General features: G+C 35.8%; 1 protein-coding gene across 2 annotated transcripts in view; it reads left to right on the top strand.

Moving 5' to 3' along the window:
• The first annotated feature begins 6309 nt into the window (after positions 1-6309).
• The window catches only part of PRPF18 (pre-mRNA processing factor 18), a 49558-nt gene continuing 38597 nt past the window's right edge, over positions 6310-17270 (top strand). For both annotated transcript variants that reach the window (XM_033100739.1, XM_033100740.1), the window contains exon 1: positions 6310-6504. In XM_033100739.1, the coding sequence (XP_032956630.1) occupies positions 6439-6504 (66 nt within the window). In that variant the 5' untranslated portion in view covers positions 6310-6438. The remainder of the gene's footprint in view (positions 6505-17270) is intronic.

The raw sequence follows: 17270 nt of genomic DNA on the forward strand, positions 1-17270 counted from the left end.
GTAAATTTTAAAAAATTGAGGTACAATCGACATATAACATATTAGGTTCAGGTGTACCATATTATTTTTGATAAAAATACCTATTATGATTTAAAACCTATTATGATTTAAAGTCTACTTGTAAAATAAATTTATGCATTTTGACTTACATCAACTCATTTGTTTCTCTCAAAAAATCTGCCAGTTAAATAAAGTATTATCTTTATTTTGCAAATGACTCCCCTACAGTCACATCTCTGTAAGTGACAAAGCCACTTTCTACTTCTCTTTTTTCAGTCCTGTGTGTTTTACTAGATCGTTGTTGTCATGCTAACATCTGGTATATTCTATGATGAATCAAAATTATTGGTTTTAATGTAAAGAGTAAAAATTCTGGCACTATTTTCACTAACTGCTTAACTGACAGGATGATGGGATAGAAATAAAATATATTGAGGAGGGTAAGAATTACAAGGAATTTCCCACTGGTTATTTCTAAACAAATTAGAAAGACACAAAAAACAGTAACAAAATATAATAAACTATTCAGCTCATATAATAATCATAACTGCTAAATAAGTGTTTTTTGAAAGAAAGAATGAATGGATGAATTTTAAAATATTTATGGAAATGACTATAATAGTACGTAAAATTATGGAATACTGACCATATGCCAGGCACTATTTTTAGCCCTTTGAATATGTTTTTTTTTTTAAATCAACACCCGAATTCTGTTAGGTAGGTATTTTGAAAGGTTACAGGGTTTAGTATTATTATACCCCACTATCCCTTCATTCAGATGAAGAACTGAAATCCAGAAAGATTAAGTAATTCCTGAGGCCCTGTCCTGTAGTCCATCATACTCGTCCTTGAGCAAGTGAAGCCCAAGCTCATCTATTTGTCTTCTCTGTTTATGGCGCCATCTGCTGGAAATGAAACCTGCTCTTGTTACCTTTCCCTACCACTCTCTTTTCCAGCAGTTTCTAGGGGTGACTTATTCCACAGTCTGTTGGCACCACTTGCCAGGGTACCTCCTCAGCCTTAACTAGAGCCAGGAATAGGTGGAGACAAAGCTGTTAATTTGAAGTGTAACATGGAGACTCTGGCCCATGGCATGGGTTCCAGTCCTCTGGATTCTGCCTTGGCAGTCTTCTCTGCTCTCTTACCCTTATAACCCACAGGAAAATCCTGTGCCTCCTGTGTCTAGTCACTTTGCATTTTATTGACTCTGTGGAAATTCAGAGTCAGAATTCTGTCACCAATTCTAAGATGGCAGTGTTTAAAAAAGTTTACCTCTAAGAAAAATAAAACATACCCAATTATAATTGTATGATGCCATCAATTGAAAGATAGATCCCTGTTTCAGGGGAGTTAAAACGTGAAAAAAAAGAGCATCTTAAAATTGATAAAATATAGGGTATAACTGTGTTCTGATAGATTTTTCTTACCCGTGGGGCTGTTCGTAGCCAGCTTTTCTATTGCCAACTTGCAATGTCTTGTCCCTCCTTTTGGGTGCTGTGAACTGTAGTAGCTGCTGTCACAAATAGTTCCCTCCACCAAAAATTGGTGAAGTGTGTATATTTTGGGTGTGATGGTTAGCACAGGAGAAGAGAGTGGTAGAGAGTGCTAAGGAATGGATGCAGTCAGAGGCGTATGGAATATACCAGATGATAGAAAGTTTGGGGAGGGTCTGGAAGTATCTTTTTACCACTCCCTGATAGAGAAATATTTCCATCCCCTGAAAAAAGTTCCTTCCTGCCCATTTGTAGTCAATTGCCAGGTGAAGCCCCAGCTACTGGCAGTCACTAAACTTCTAAAACTGTAGTTTTTAACTTTTGAACATAGAATCATGCAGTATGTGGTATTTTGTGTCTGGAATATTTCACTTAGCACAACATTTTGAGACTTTTTCATGCTGTTGCATGTCTCAGCTGTTCATTCCTTTTCATTGCAGAATGAATTGTACCACAGTTTGTTTATCCATTCATTAGTTGACATACATCTGGGTTGTTTCCCTCACCCAGTGGGGAACCATTCAGTCTTTCACTACTAAATGTGATTCTAGCTGTAGGTCTTTTGGTAAATGTTCTTTCCTAGTTTGCTGTCTTTTGCTGTAGTGTTGGATTTTGTCAAATGCTTTTTTTCTCTGTCTATGAATATGGTCACATGGTTTTTCTTCTTTAGCCTATTTATATAGTGGATTATGTTGATCGATTTTGGGATGTTGACCAACAACCCTTGCATACCACTTTATTATGGTACGTAATTCTTTTTATACATTGTTGGATTCAATTTGCTAACATTTTGTAAGGAAATTTGTGTCTAAACTCACGAGAGACACTGTAGTTTTCTTTTTCTGTACTGTCTTTGTCTGGTTTTGGTATCAGGACAATGCTGGCATCATAAAATGAGTTGGGAAGTGTTCCTTCCTCTTCCATTTTCTAGAAGAAACTGTTCGGAATTTGTGTTACTGTTTCTTTAAATATTTGGTAACTTTTTCAGTGACTCTGTCAGGGCCTGGAGATTTCTGTTTCCATCCCACAGATTTTGATACCCTGGTGTTTTCATTTTCACTCAGCTCAAAATACTTACAAATTTCCCTTGTGATTTCTTCTTTGACCCTGTGGGTTATATATCATTGCATTGTTTAATTTCCAAGTTTTGCAGATTTTTCTGTTATTGACTTCTACTTTAGTATATTTGTTATCACAAAACATTCATCGTATGGTTTTAATTCTTTTCAATTTATTGAGACTTTTTTAATGTCCCCAAATATGATATGTGTTAGTACATGTTCCAAATGGACTTGAAAAGAGCATGTATGCATTCTGAAGTTTAGGGTGGACTGTTCTATAAATTTTAATTAGGTCATATTGGTTAACAATGTTTAAGCCTACTATATATATCCTTACTGATTTTCTGTCTACTTATTCCAACAATGACTGACAGTGATGTGTGGAAATCTCTACCTGTATTGTAGACGTGTTAAGTTTTCCTTACAGTTATAACAGTTTTTGCTTCATATACCTTGATGCTGTGTTATTAGGTGCATGCACATGTAGGATTCTTATGTCCTCTTGATACACTGACATTTTTATCATTATGAAATATCCCTCTTCCTCCCTAGTAATATTTATCTTTCTGAAGTTTACTTAGTCTTATATTAATATAGCTGCTCCCAATTTCTTTTTATTAATGGCTGCATGCATATATCCTTTCCTGTCCTTTTACCTTTAACTTATGTGTGCTTTTATATTTAAAGTAGGATTCTTACAGATATCGTATGGTTGGATCTTGTTTTTTTAAATCCAGTCTGATAATCTCTACCTTTCAATTGTACTGTTTACGCAATTTACATTTAATACAATTGTTGATTTAAATAGTCAATTACCTTTCTTTCTTCTTCTTCTTTATTTCAAGGAGGTTGCAGCTCACAGTGCCCCATGTGGGGATAGCACTGGGAATCTTGGTGTTATTAGCACCATGCTCTAACCAACTGAATTAACCAGCCACCCCCTCAATTACCTTTCTTTTAAAGAGATTAAAAATTAGAAAAAATCTTTTATATATTATATGCGTTTTGCATTTCTGCACTCTTTTCCTTTTGCATCATTTTTCTTCCATTTGAAGAAATTTCTTTAACATTTCTTGTAGTGGAGGTTTGCTGATGAATCCTCTCAACTTTCATTTGGCTGAAAAAAGTCTTTAGTTCACCTTATTTTTAATAGATATTTTTTCTGAGTGTTGATGTCTAGGTTGACAGTTTTTTCTTTCAGTACTTTAAAAATGTCACTCCTTTGTCTTCTGGATTGCATCAATCATATATTGATTTTTACTATTTCTTCTTTTAGAAAATGACTTTCTTTAATTTCTGTGAATACTTTATTATAGCCTCATATATGCTCTTAAATCATATTTATCTCACCTAATTTACCTTTTCATGATCTATTAATATTACTTTATTCCCAAGTCAGCTAGTAATATCCTCAAGGGTTGGGCTGGATTTTATATTTGGTTTAGGCCACAGAATCTAAGATAGTACAGAGATCATAGAAAATACTCAAATATTGATTGAATAATTATGAAGATTTAAAAAATATTCTTCTTTGTCTAATCCTTTGCTTTCTTCTACTGGCATTATTTAGAATTTATCATACATAATTTCAAAAGTAGTTACCATGGAAAAATTTGTAAAGAATTTCAGTAATAAATAAAACAAAATGACTGCTATCTGGATATTTATTTTCCAAATTATGGAATTTATGCCAAATTATATTTAAAAAAAAGAAGAACCACCAGTGGTACTATTGCCAGATAATCTGATATTTTGATTTTTTTCCAATCATTTTTCTAGGTTTTTATGCTTTTCTTACCAAATAGAGACTATCTGCCATATTTCTAGTTTGAGTAATTCTATTTTTTACTAAATATTATATCATGAGCACTCCCATATTATTGAATATTTTTTTGAAACGTGGTTTTTAACGTTTCATGTCATTCAGTTGTATGTATGAACTATAAACTATTTAACCATTCTCCCATTTAGGACATTTGGGTTGTTTCCAAGACTTCACTTTTTAAGTTCTATTGTGATGGAATGGGTTGCCTTTCTTTCTTTTTTTCTTTCCTTCCTTCCTTCCTTCCTTCCTTCCTTCCTTCCTTCCTTCCTTCTTTATGGCAGATGTGGTGTCTTTTTATTAACTCATTTTTTGGTGGTAAAAATGCACATAAAGTTTATCATCTTAACCATTGTTAAGTGTGCAGTTCAGTGGCAGGAATATATTTTAAAAATGAATACATTGTCCCTTAGAGTCAAGATTGATTAGTTCTCTTGAGTGTACTTTCCTGATCATCTTTTTTCCCCTTCTACACTGAAAAGCTTACTCATCAGTTTGCTTGTTCAAGTACTCACCTCTCTCACTCTTCCATCGAAGGCCTTAATCAATATTTAATGCACATGTTTACATAAACATCGAAATCAATGAAAGTCTGAAATTTAATAGAAGGGTTGCTTATGGTAGCTAGTATCTTCTCTGGTTTACACTAATTTTCTCCCATCTGGCCAACTGTTTCTTTGTGTTCTCTGTAAACTTTCCTTACTGTTACTATCTTTTGTATCAATCCTTTAGGTTTTTGTGTCATGATCTCTAATCCCTAAATCAGGAAAATCCTAATCACTTATAATTTGCTTATAAAATTGTAAGTGGCTCAGAAAACAGATATCCGATATCCATGTAAGAATGTTACCATGTTTATTAGTTCAAGTACCTTTTCTTTGTAAAATATCTTAAGCTTTCAAAAGCCCTAAAAATTAGCAAAGCATCTTAGGTCAGAAAGTGAATTAACTTCCTATGTTGATTTATTTCTGGCAAAAGTCAGATGTCTTTTAGATGCAACACACACATGTACAATAAAGACTTCTTAAATTGAAATCAACAATTCTTTATCATCTTTTATTTTGATAAAACATCTTACCCATTGTCAATTGAACTGAATGATATTTCTTTCCTTTTGTGTGGGAAAAACTATTATGTCAAATATTGTTCATTCATGACTTAAATAGAATTTTAAAAAGCTTCAATGGCATAGAACCAAAAATAAATGCATTGTAAACAATTTTTAGGGTCTTTCTAAAAATAAAATATCTGATATAATTTTTCCCATAATTTAATTTTTCTTCTTGGGTTGGACTGAAAAAAAATAATTTCTGCTTACATCTCCAATTCATGTCATTGAAAATGTTGAGGGCTGAACACATGACCAAAAAGGTAGGGACAATTGTTTGATTATCACTAAGATATGTAAGCAATCTAGAACTGAGGAAGGAAAGACAAATTTAATTCTGAAAAAGACTAAAGTGGATGTAGTTGCTTAACTTTACAGGGAATTTAACAGACTAGCGATGAACTGCTACTCTATATTAATGAGCTAGTAGTAGTATTCATGTTTTTCTCACTCTCTGGTACTTAAATTTTGGCAAGCAGGTAACTTCAGAAACTCTGATGTGAACTTCTGGTATAGTAAGTAAGGATCTGGCCTTATTTAACATAACTGAGGTGTCCTGCGAGGAGGCTTTTGGACCTGAACTAGCAGGTACAAGCAGGTATACTAATATTAAAAACGAAGCTTTCAATATTTTAATGTCAACCCCCACCAGATTCAGAAGAGTCGCGTTTCGATCCACGTTCATTTGTATCTATTATTAGTGGAAACTACAGGCGCGCTGCCGGAGGTAGCCGCCAGGGGGCGCTAATCCACGACGGCTTCGTCGACAACAGGCGACCTGGGGCGCTCTCTTCCCTCTTCTCGCTCACCTCAGCTTCCGCCGGAAGCGGCCCCTGTCATTGTTGTCGTCCTGTATTTGGGCTGTCAGTGTTGGTGGTTTCGCTGCGTCTGGCCGTGCGCGGCTTGGTCCGAGGAGCCGGAGAGGGAAACTCGAGCTTAAACCCGGGCAGCGAGATGGACATTCTGAAATCGGAGATCCTCCGGAAGCGGCAGCTGGTGGAGGACAGGAACCTGTTGGTGGTGAGGAGCCTTGGGGTCGCGGGGCGTTGGCGACCGAGGAGTTGTGTAGGGGGACGGGGTGGGGGGGGGGTAGACTGGGAGCGAGCGGACTGGTCCTGAGAGGATTCCGGGAGGGCACGGGGCTTAGCGAGAGCCCCGCCGTTGCCCCGGAGCGGCCCCCCTATATCCACTGCTTGACATCTTACTCGGGAGCCTTAGGGAGGGAGTAGGGGAATTGCAGGAAAACCCAAGATTCGGGCAAATTTCCTCCAGCTGACTCTTATTCCCTCGCAGTTTCCCTAACTGCCCCTTACACCCACTTCTCATCTGTCGGGATTCTTCGGAATTGTCTTAATTCTTCTGGTCGTTCACGTCTGTGGTTTTACGAAGGGTCTGTGTCTAACTAAAACAGAAGAAGGGCGGGCTCAGAATTAGTCTTTGAAAGTCTTTGATTCCTTCCTGCTAGTCAAACCTGCTTTTTTATTGCATTATCTCTCCCTTCCCCAAACACATAGAAAAGACTGTTGGTCAGCTTGTCACTGATAGGAAGGAGAAAATGGAGAAAAAAGACGAATCACGTGATTTAGGAATTTCCTTAAGTTGATCTCCAGTACTTGATTGCATAACAATTACTTTGATCGCCAGTTCTCAAAGCTGTTTTCCTCCGGTCCCCTTTACACTCTTACAAATTATTGAGGATCCCAAAGGGCTTTTGTTTATGTTTATTGATATTTACTTTTATATTAGAAGTTAAACTTGAGAAATCTTAAAAATATTTACATGTCAATTCATTGATCATTTGGGAAGTATTGGTTCACCGAGTTGTGTAGATCCTACAAATGTTTACATGTTTGATTACACAATGTTAAAAAATCACATTATTTAATATCTCCAGTGATGTCATGAGAAACATCTTTAAGTATTGGGAAACTGTCAAGCTCATGAGGGCAGATCTAGGTTCCCCACAATTTCAATTTTCACCTGAAAGCTGGAGTTTTATCATAGGCAACAAATACTATCATTGTTTCCCCGAGTAGCAGGGTCACTTTGTTCACTTTTGGGAAGTTGTCTGCCAGATACGTAAGTCTGAATAACTATAGTATGTCTGTTGTGTGTTCTTTTATGTAAAAATGGTATTCCATGAGAAAAACAGCTGGTTTAGTTTGCAGTTTAATCACACAAGGGCTTTCCCTCCAGACAACCAATTCATACTTTGGTATAAATGAGAAGTATTTTATGTATACTTCCTGTTTCATCACAGGGTATGTAAAAGATGTCCAGTATCAGGATTCAATAAAATAATCATTTTACTATTTTGTCAAGGAGATTAAGTGAATCTAATACCCCCAACTCCCTTTAAAGTTAGTGTTTAACATTGAAGAATGCAATGACTGCTGGTACACTCTTGTTCCACTGTTTTGATTCTTGCTGAGGCTTCAGGAGGCTTACAGTTCTTCCCTACCCCCGGCACCCCCCCCCCAGTGCAAATGTCCACAGAATGAACAGGCAAATAATACCTTAGTACTGAAAATGGTTCTGACCTCACGGACCCTCCTCTTAAAGGGTCTTAAGAACCCCAGGGGTCTGGGAACCACACTTTGAGAATATCTGCTTACCTCTCTGCATGTAATGTGTGATTAATGTATATGACGTATAAGTAAGTTGGGATTGTTTGGCAGATGGCAGATTTCATAGTCAGTGAAAGTTTAAAAACAATCAGCAAAGTGGAGCTAATTAAATAGAATGTCACTTAGCAGATAAGGGGAGAAAAGTTGTCCGTGTTTGTAACTTAATATTTTTATCCCCCCTTCAGGAAGCTTTTATCTTCTGACGAGTGATTTGGGAGTATTTGAAGAGTGGTTTAGATGTTGACAGGCGTAGTTGATGTTAGGAAGGGCCAACATGTTGAAATCTAAGTATTTTAGAGGGAAAATTGAATCATGAAAAGCTGAGCTCTCCCTCGGGGTTTATAACGTGGGTATTTGCATAATCAGGTGAGTGCTCTTGAATAATACAGGCATGCCTCACTTGATTGCGCTTTGCTTTATTGCACAATAAATACACAGATGTCATTTTTTACAAATTTAAGGCAAGACCCTTCGCCAGCAAAAAGAACAAAAAACAAAACAAAAAAACCCCTTCCAACTCGCTCTGTTGTGATACTTGCTTTATTGCAGTGGTCTGGAATCAAACTCTTAATATCTCGAGGTTTGCCTGTCTGAGAGAATACGTGTTGCTAGATATCTTCTCTTTGTGTATGTGTGGGAAGACAGTCTTTTGGTTTGCAGCTATGTAATTTTATATAGAATCAGTTCCTTCATAGCTTTTGTCTTTTTGTCATACTGTCAGTAGCTTTCAAACTTTTCCCTGGCCCAGCCACAGTAAGAAATATTCATATTTTGCTCTGGTGTGTACATGAAAACAGTTTCATGAAACAATTCTCACCTTAACTCGTGATTCTATCATCTGCTCTATTGTTTTAATCCATTCTGTTTCTTTTCTTTATTTTTTTAAATAAATGGTCGGGGGAATCAATGAATAGTTTTCATTGCCCTATCTAGCTGGAAAATACCTGCCTATGTTCTGTTGTTCTTCCAGAAGAGCTTCCTCACCTTGGTCAATTCAAGTGGTGTCCAGGCTTTTTATTGTTAGTCTGATAGTTGAAATATAATAGTACCTAGCTTGTGAGTGCCCCCTTGTTAAACCGGAGAACCTCCTAAAATAAGCCTCCTATCACCTGCCCGAAAACGTTCTATGGTGTAACTATTCTGAGGTAAGTGCCAGAATATTTTGGAGGCTCCCCGCCACGTGCCCGCCCCTCCATGGGTGAATCTTCACCTCATTTATGTGGAAAACCAGGCTGCCTGAGGAACTTGTTGGGGGCATAATTAGCAGTTTCCTTAGTTGTAGTTATGAGGATGGGCTTTTTGTAGAATTTTCGCTCTTTTTCCCAGTATTGATTGAATGTTTCCTATAAGCATGATACTACGCTTGGCCACAGAGGATTAAAAAGAAAGTAATGCTTGATCCTTTAAGGAACAGACATTCAATTTCACGGAGAAAACAGAAGCCAAAGGCAAGAAATTCCTCCCCTGTTCCCGTTAAAATGAATGCAGTATCAGTTACAGCTTGGGTTAGACCTTCCACCTGCGCCTTGGATCCCAACTCATCTGTCTTAGCATCGTCAGGACCCTTAGTATCACGTATCCCCTTTTCCTGTGTCTCTAGCCTCTCTTCTGCCTTATTCCCACAAGCACCAAAACATAAATACGAGGATGTCTCCCATATTTAAAAAGATGTTTTTGTTTTTAAGCAACTGTCCTTTCTTTACAGCCAAGCTTCTTAACATAAATTTTAATTCCCACACGTTCCTTTACCTGGTGCAAACTGGTTTCCGCCCCCACAACTCTACTGAATCCATTGTAATCAGGGACAGCAGTGACCTCCTTTTCCCGGAGTAACAGCATTTGACACTCCTGCCCTGTCCTCCTCCTTCATCCTTCCTTTGACATCACTTCTGCTACAGCTTCCTGTTCGTCCTTTGACTTCTCAGGCTGCTTGTGCTTCATCTCCTTGACAGGCTGCTGCTTTTTTTATCTTATTTTTTTTTGTCTTTTAACTGTTGGTTTACCTTAAAGTTGAGACCTAGGCCACTTTCTCGTCACACTGAATTTTCTTACATTAATTTTACGTTCACCTGTAATTTCAGTTACAATCTATATCAGGAGTTTTTAAATGGAGCCTTTGGGTGGACTTAAGAGTATCTATCAATTCCTTAAAATTTTATTAAAAAATCAGGATGTGTTTACATATATATGTATATATATCCACACACACACACACACACACACACACACACACGTATATCTTCTTCCCCTTCTCCTGTTTATGATTTTATTAAAGGGATCTTTGACTCAAAAAGGTCGTGAACTAGTAATTTCAATGCTGGTGAAAATCTCCATGCCCATTAACACCTAGCATGAATCATACTTGTTCCAGCTCTACTGAACTTTCTCAGTTTTTCAGTTGTTTGAACTTGTCTTTCCTCACACTTGTTCATCCCTTTACTTGCAACAGTCTTCTATAACCCTCTCCAACTCCTTTCTTTCTTTAGCAGTTAGTGAGGAGCCTTAGAAATTAAGTTTTTTTGTTTTTTAGTATTGTATAGTCAAAAAAAAAATCCCACAAAACAGTGTGGTAGGGAGTTGCTGTTATGTTTATATTATACCATATTTTGACATCTGCAAAATAGATTTTTTCTTAATATTGTATTATGAAAATTTTCAAAGGTACAGAAACACCCATATATGTACCACCTAGATTCTACAATTAAACCTGCAATTAACATTTTAATATATTTACTTTATCATGTAACTATCCATCATTCTATATCCATTCATCAATTCATCTAGCAATGCAAAAACCAACCTCAGAGTAGTTACACTAGGCAGAACATTTTAGAATAGGTGGTAGGCTATTTTAGCAGGTTCTCCACACTTGGCCAAACGTCACTCACAAACTAAGTAGTTACTATTTCACCTATCAGAGATTTACAATAAAAAGCTGGGATACCACTTGAATTGATGGAAGATGCGGCAGCTCTTCCATGTAGACACGTGTTTTTCAGCTGCAGTGAGGGTGATGAAGACAATGTACTCACCTTGATGCATTTCAAATTAGGTTGCAGACATTGATGCCCTTTACCCCTAAACAGTTTGGTATGCGTATCACAACTAGTGTTCGGCGTTGGTTTATACCTTTTTTGGAGTGTATGCAAAATGCACATTTGAAGAAATACACAAATGATAAGTGTGTCATTTAATGAATTTTGACAAATGCATGTGTCTGTGTAACCCAGTCTGCGTCAGGATAGAGAATATTACCCTCATTCCATCTTCCCGTCGGTCCTCCCCTCCTGCCCCAGAAGCAACCACTGTTCTGATGTCTTTCCATCGTCGATTAGTTTTGCCTGCTCCAGAACTTCACGTAAATGGGATCATACAATGTACTGTTTTATGTCCCACTTTGTTTATTCAGAATAATGTTTTGAGTTTTATTCATGTTGCATGTGTCAGTTGTTTATTCCTTTTATTGATGAGTAATATTCCGTTGTCTATACACCCAGTTTGTTGATCCATTCTGATGATGGGTGCTGGGCTGTTTCCAGCATTTGGCTGTTAGGATAAAGCTGCTATGAACCTGCTCGTACAAGTCTTACGTTTTCACTTCTCTTAGGAAAATGCCAGGGAGTGGAATGGGTAGGTCAGAGAATATGTATATAGTCAGCTTTATAAAAAGCCAGCAGATCTTTCCCAAAGTGGCTGTTGGACTGTTACGTATCCACCAGCAAAGAGTTCAGATGCCCTGCCTGTGGTCAGCAATTTGTGTTGTCAGGTCTTTTAATTTCAGGCATCTGGTAGATGTGTTGTGATCTCTCGTTATGGTTTCAATTTGTATCTCTCTCATAATCAGTGATGTTAAGTATTTTCGTGTGTTTTTTATCATGTGTATATCTTTTGTGAAGTGTCTGTTAAAATTGCTTGCATATTCTTTTTTTTTTAACTGAGTTGAAAGAATTCTTTGCATATCATGGATACCGTCCTTTGCCAGATACATGTTTTGTGAATATTTTCTCCCAAACTGTGGATTTTCTATTCATTTCTTAAGGCAAGCACTTTTAATTTTGATAAAGTCCAATTTATTATTTTTTATGGTTGTTTACTATGTCCTATCTGGGAATATAAAATGGCATATAACCTGTTGGAAAACAGTTTGGCAGTTTCTTAAAATATAAATATATATCTGCTACATGATCAAGCCTTTCCACTCCTAAGCAATATTTAACAGTAAGATATTTTCTTATATTGTCTTCTAGAAGCTATGGTTTTATGTAAAGAGTTTTAAAATATTTTTTAATTGATTTTTTTGTATGATAAGAGGTAGGGGTATGGTTTATTGTTTTCCATGTGGATATCCAGTTATTCAAGCACCATTTACTGAAAACATTTTTCTTTTCCCTTTGGATAATTTTGGTGTCATCAAAAATCAATACTCAATACTCTTGACCTTTGAACAGCATGCGGTTGGGGCAGTGAGCCTCACTGCAGTGGAAAACCGTTGTATAACTTTTGACTCCCCCAAAACTTAACTATTAATAGTCTACTATTGACTGAAGCCTTATTGAGAATATAAATAATCGATTAACACACACTTTGTATGTTATATGTATTATATACTGTATTCTTATAAGAATGTAAGCTAGAGGAAAGAAAATGTTATTAAGAAAATCATAAGGAAGAAAAAATGTTTAAAGTATTTATTGAAAAAAATCTGCATATAAGTGGACCCTTGCACTTCAAGCCCACGTTGTTCAAGGGCCCCCCCCCCCACCTCTCCCGTCTTCCCCCTTCTCCTTTTCCTCCTCCTGGTTTTTCTAATTCTCCTAATTTTTCTTCCTTGTGGTATTTTATTTATTTTTAAGGAGATTTATTGAGGTATAATTGCCATACAGTAAACTGTACAATTTTGTGAGTGTCGACATATGTATATGCCTGTGAAACTATCACCACAATCAAGAGAGTGAACATGTCCATCTCACCCCAGAGTTTCTTTTGCCCCCTTGTAATCCACTTTCTGCACCCCACCCCAGCCAGTTCACAGGCCACCACTGATCTGCTTTCTGTTATTTTTAATTAGTTTGCAGTTTTTGGCGTTTTATGTAAACAGACTCCTTCAATGTGTTCTCTCTGTTACCTGCTTTCTGCCATTCAGCCTAATCATTCTGAAATTCATTCATGTGGTTGTATGGATCAAGAGTTCGTTATTTTTGTTACTGAGCAGTATTCCACCACTGTATGGACATACCACAATTTGTTCATTCATGAACCTGTTGATGGACGTTTGGGTTGTTTGCATTTTTTTGGCTATTATAGTAAAGCTGGTATGAACACTGGTCTAAAGTTTTTTTCAATTATTTTTTTTAATGGACATATACTTTTGTTTGTCTTCAGTAAATGCTTAGGAGTAGAATGGTTGGATCATATAATAAGTGTATGTTAAGCTTCATTTTCTTAGAGAGTTTTAGTAAGATTGGTGTTATTTCCTGCATACATTATGTAATTTCATATTTTTAATATTGTGTATAATTATATAAATAGAAAACAAATAGAATTCACCTATGCAAGATTTTGGTGTAGTTTTCTACTTTGGATGACATTATTGAAAAAAACATATTGCCTAGCTAAAAGTATTCTTTGGCACTTCAGTTTTTTTCCAAAAGCATTGTGTCTCTGAATTGTGTTTGTGTGCCCATTTGGCTTATTACTTCAGACTTTTTAAGGCTTATTTTCATTCTTCAGAAGATGTTGACCCTGCCACATGGTTTGTGATCTCACACATACTGTCTTGCTTTGCATATCCCAGCATATATTTGTTAGTTCTCCAGTGACTTTGTAGAGCTCTGATGATGTTTGTGTGCAATTTACATACACAGAAAACCTTAACGTGATTAAAGGAGTGATTCTAAATTAATGAAATGATGACCGTCATGGCTGCATGTTTTTAATTTTGATTTTCCTTTATTAGTACGGGCAGACATTTCAGGTGATATGATAGAAAGGTTTTTGTGCTTTAGACTTAAGAGTCTCGGTTTTATAATCCAGAAAGTCCAACTTGGACAGAGTCCAAGAGTAACATTTGTAAAGCACATGTAGGAATCAGGTTCTGTCTTTAAAGGAGAAGCACTATTTATGTATACCCTTTGCAATTTGTTTTTAAAATCTGCCAGAATGAAAGGCCCAATGGAAATATTAGGTGGTTTAGGAGAGAATCCAAAGATATTTAACCATCAGTTCATATGCTGTCTTAAAATACATACCAGCCACTTTTAGACTTTTGTGTTTCTAGGACTCTATTTATATTTTGTAGTTAATTCAACAAACTTAGAGTTAGAAATTTTTGAATATAATTAGAAAGGAAACTAAACTTGTAAAAGGAGTAAGTGAGTCCTAAGGTCTAATTGTGGTTCTGTTCCTAGATGGCTCTTTAACTTTGGGCACGTTATGTAACCTGCCTGAGTTACCTATGAAGGGGGTATGATACTGATGGTTAAGTTTCTTTCTTTATTTTTTAGTTACAGCTGACATTCAATATTATATTAGTTTCATGTGTACAGTGTAGTGGTTAGACATTTATATAGTTTATGAAGTGATTCCCCTATAAGTCTAGTACGCATCTGACACTATACATACTTTTTACAATATTATTAAGTACATTCTCCATTCTGTATTTCATATTCCCTTCACTGTTTTGTAACTACCAATTTGTACTTCTTAATCCCTTCCCCTTTTTCACCCAGCCCCCCAAACCCCTCCCATCTGGCAACCATCAGTTTGCTCTCTAAGTTATAAAATCCTAAAATTTTAATTCTGTCAAAAGTGTATCCACAGTACTTTATATTTCAAAGTGCATTTTCAGTATACTTTATAAAATAATGCTTTATAATTAGAAATCAATGTTTTAGTTGCTTTTCTTAAAAACTGCTCTTTTGTTTCTAAACAAAAAATTTAGAATGACATTTGAAATATGGTAGGGAACCTTTTGTTTTTCACAACCTTTTGTTGCCATAAAGAAAAGGATTACATGGTACAAAGTAAAATCTTTTTTTCTCACTGCAACTCTAAAATAAAAAGCAAATTGATTTTCAAAAATTAAATTAATTGTTAATCGATCATTTATTCAAAATTCAAAACATTGAAAGGTATACAATGAAGAGTTTCCTTCTTACTCATGTCCCTCAGCTGCCCAGTTTACTCCCTCCAAAGCAGGTAACATCAGTTTTTATGTATCCCATAGTTATTCCATGCATATGAAAGTAAATGTGAAGAAGCAAATTTGTATATTTTCTCCTTTAAAAACTTTAAAAAAATTTTCAATTACAGTTGACATTCAATATTATATTAATTTCAGGTGTACAGCATAGTGATTAGACATTTATATAAATTAGGCAGTACCCATCTGACACCATGCGCAGTTGTTACAGTAGTATTGACTGTATTTCCTATGCTGTACTTTACATTTCCGTGACTGTTTTTATAATGGCAATTTGATCCCGTTCCCTTTTTCACGTACCACCTCAAACCCCTCCCATCTGGCAACCATCAAAATGTTCTCTGTATCTATGAGTTGGTTTCTGTTTTGTTTGTTCATTTATTTTGTTTTTTAAACTCCACGTATAAGTGGAATCATGGTATTTTTCTTTCTCTGTCTGACTTGTTTCACTCAATATAATACCCTCTAGGTCCACTCATGTTGCAAATGGCAAGATTTCATTCTTTTTTATGGCTGAATAATATTCCACTGTGTATATGTACCACCTGTTCTTTATCCAGTCGTCTATTGATGGACACTTATGTTCCTTCCATAGCTTGGATATTGTAAATAATGCTGCAGCGAACACAAGGGTGCTTATGTCTTTTCAAATTTGGATTTCTTTGGATAAATATCCAGAAGTGGAATTGCTGGGTCATATGGTAATAGTATTTGTAATTTTTTGAGACACCTCTGTAGTGTTTTCCATAATGGCTGTACTTTTTTTTTCAATCAATTTCTTTTCAAATTTTTTTTGTACAGTTTGCAATTACACTAGCAGTCCACGAAGCTTCCCTTTTCTCCACATCCTCACACACGCTTGTTTGTTGATTTATTGAAGATAACCATTCTGACAGGTGTGAGGTGATATCTCATTGTGGTTTTAATTTGCATTTCCCTAATTATTGATGCTGAGCGTCTTTTCATATGTCTAATCTGTATGACCTCTTTGGAGAAATATCTGTTCATTCCTTTGCGTGTTATTAATCGGATTTTTTTGGCGGTGTTAGGTTGTATGAGTTCCATATATATATAGGATATTAACCCCTTATAGGATGTATCATTGGTGAATATCTTTTCCCATTCAGTAGCTTGTCTTATTTTTGTTAATGGTTTCCTTCGCTGTGCAAAAACTCTTTAGTTTGATGAAGTCCCACTTGTTTATTTTTTCTTTCCCTTGTTGTGAGGAGACATATCCAAAAAAAATATTATTAACAGCAATGTCAGAGTTTACTGCCTGTTTTGTGTTTTGTTTTTTTTTTCCCTAGGAGTGTTATGATTTTGGGTCTTTAATCCACTTTGAGTTTACTCTTGTTTATGGTGTAAGAAAGTGGTCTTTTTTTTTTTCATATGTATCTGTCCAGTTTTCCCAACACCATTTATTGAACATTCTGTCTTAACGCTATTGCATATTCTTGTCTCCTTTATCATAGATTAAATGACCATATAGGCATGAGCTTATTTCTGGGCTCTATATTTTGTTCCATTGATCTATGTGTCTGGTTTTATGCCAGTACCATGCTGTTTTGATAAATGTAGCCCTGTAGTATAGTTTAATAATCAGGTGGCATGATACCTATAATTTTGTTCTTCTTTCTGAAGATTGCTTTGGTTATTCAGGGTCTTTGTGGTTCCATATAAATTTTAGGATTATTTGTTCAAGCTTTTTGAAAAATGACATTGTAATTGCGTTGAATGTATAGATTGCATTGAATCTGTAGATTGCATTGGGTAGTGTTGACGTTTTAACGATGTTAATTTTTCCTATCCATGAGCATGGTGTATGCTTCCACTTACTTGCATCTTCGATTAGTTCAATATCTTATAATTTTTTTGAGTACAGGTCTTTTACCTCCTTAAATTTATTCCTAGGTATTTTGTTTGTTTGTTTGTTTATTTATTTATTTATTTATTTATTT

The sequence above is a fragment of the Rhinolophus ferrumequinum genome (assembly GCF_004115265.2).
Source record: "Rhinolophus ferrumequinum isolate MPI-CBG mRhiFer1 chromosome 5 unlocalized genomic scaffold, mRhiFer1_v1.p scaffold_110_arrow_ctg1, whole genome shotgun sequence".
In the NCBI taxonomy this organism is placed as follows: domain Eukaryota; kingdom Metazoa; phylum Chordata; class Mammalia; order Chiroptera; family Rhinolophidae; genus Rhinolophus; species Rhinolophus ferrumequinum.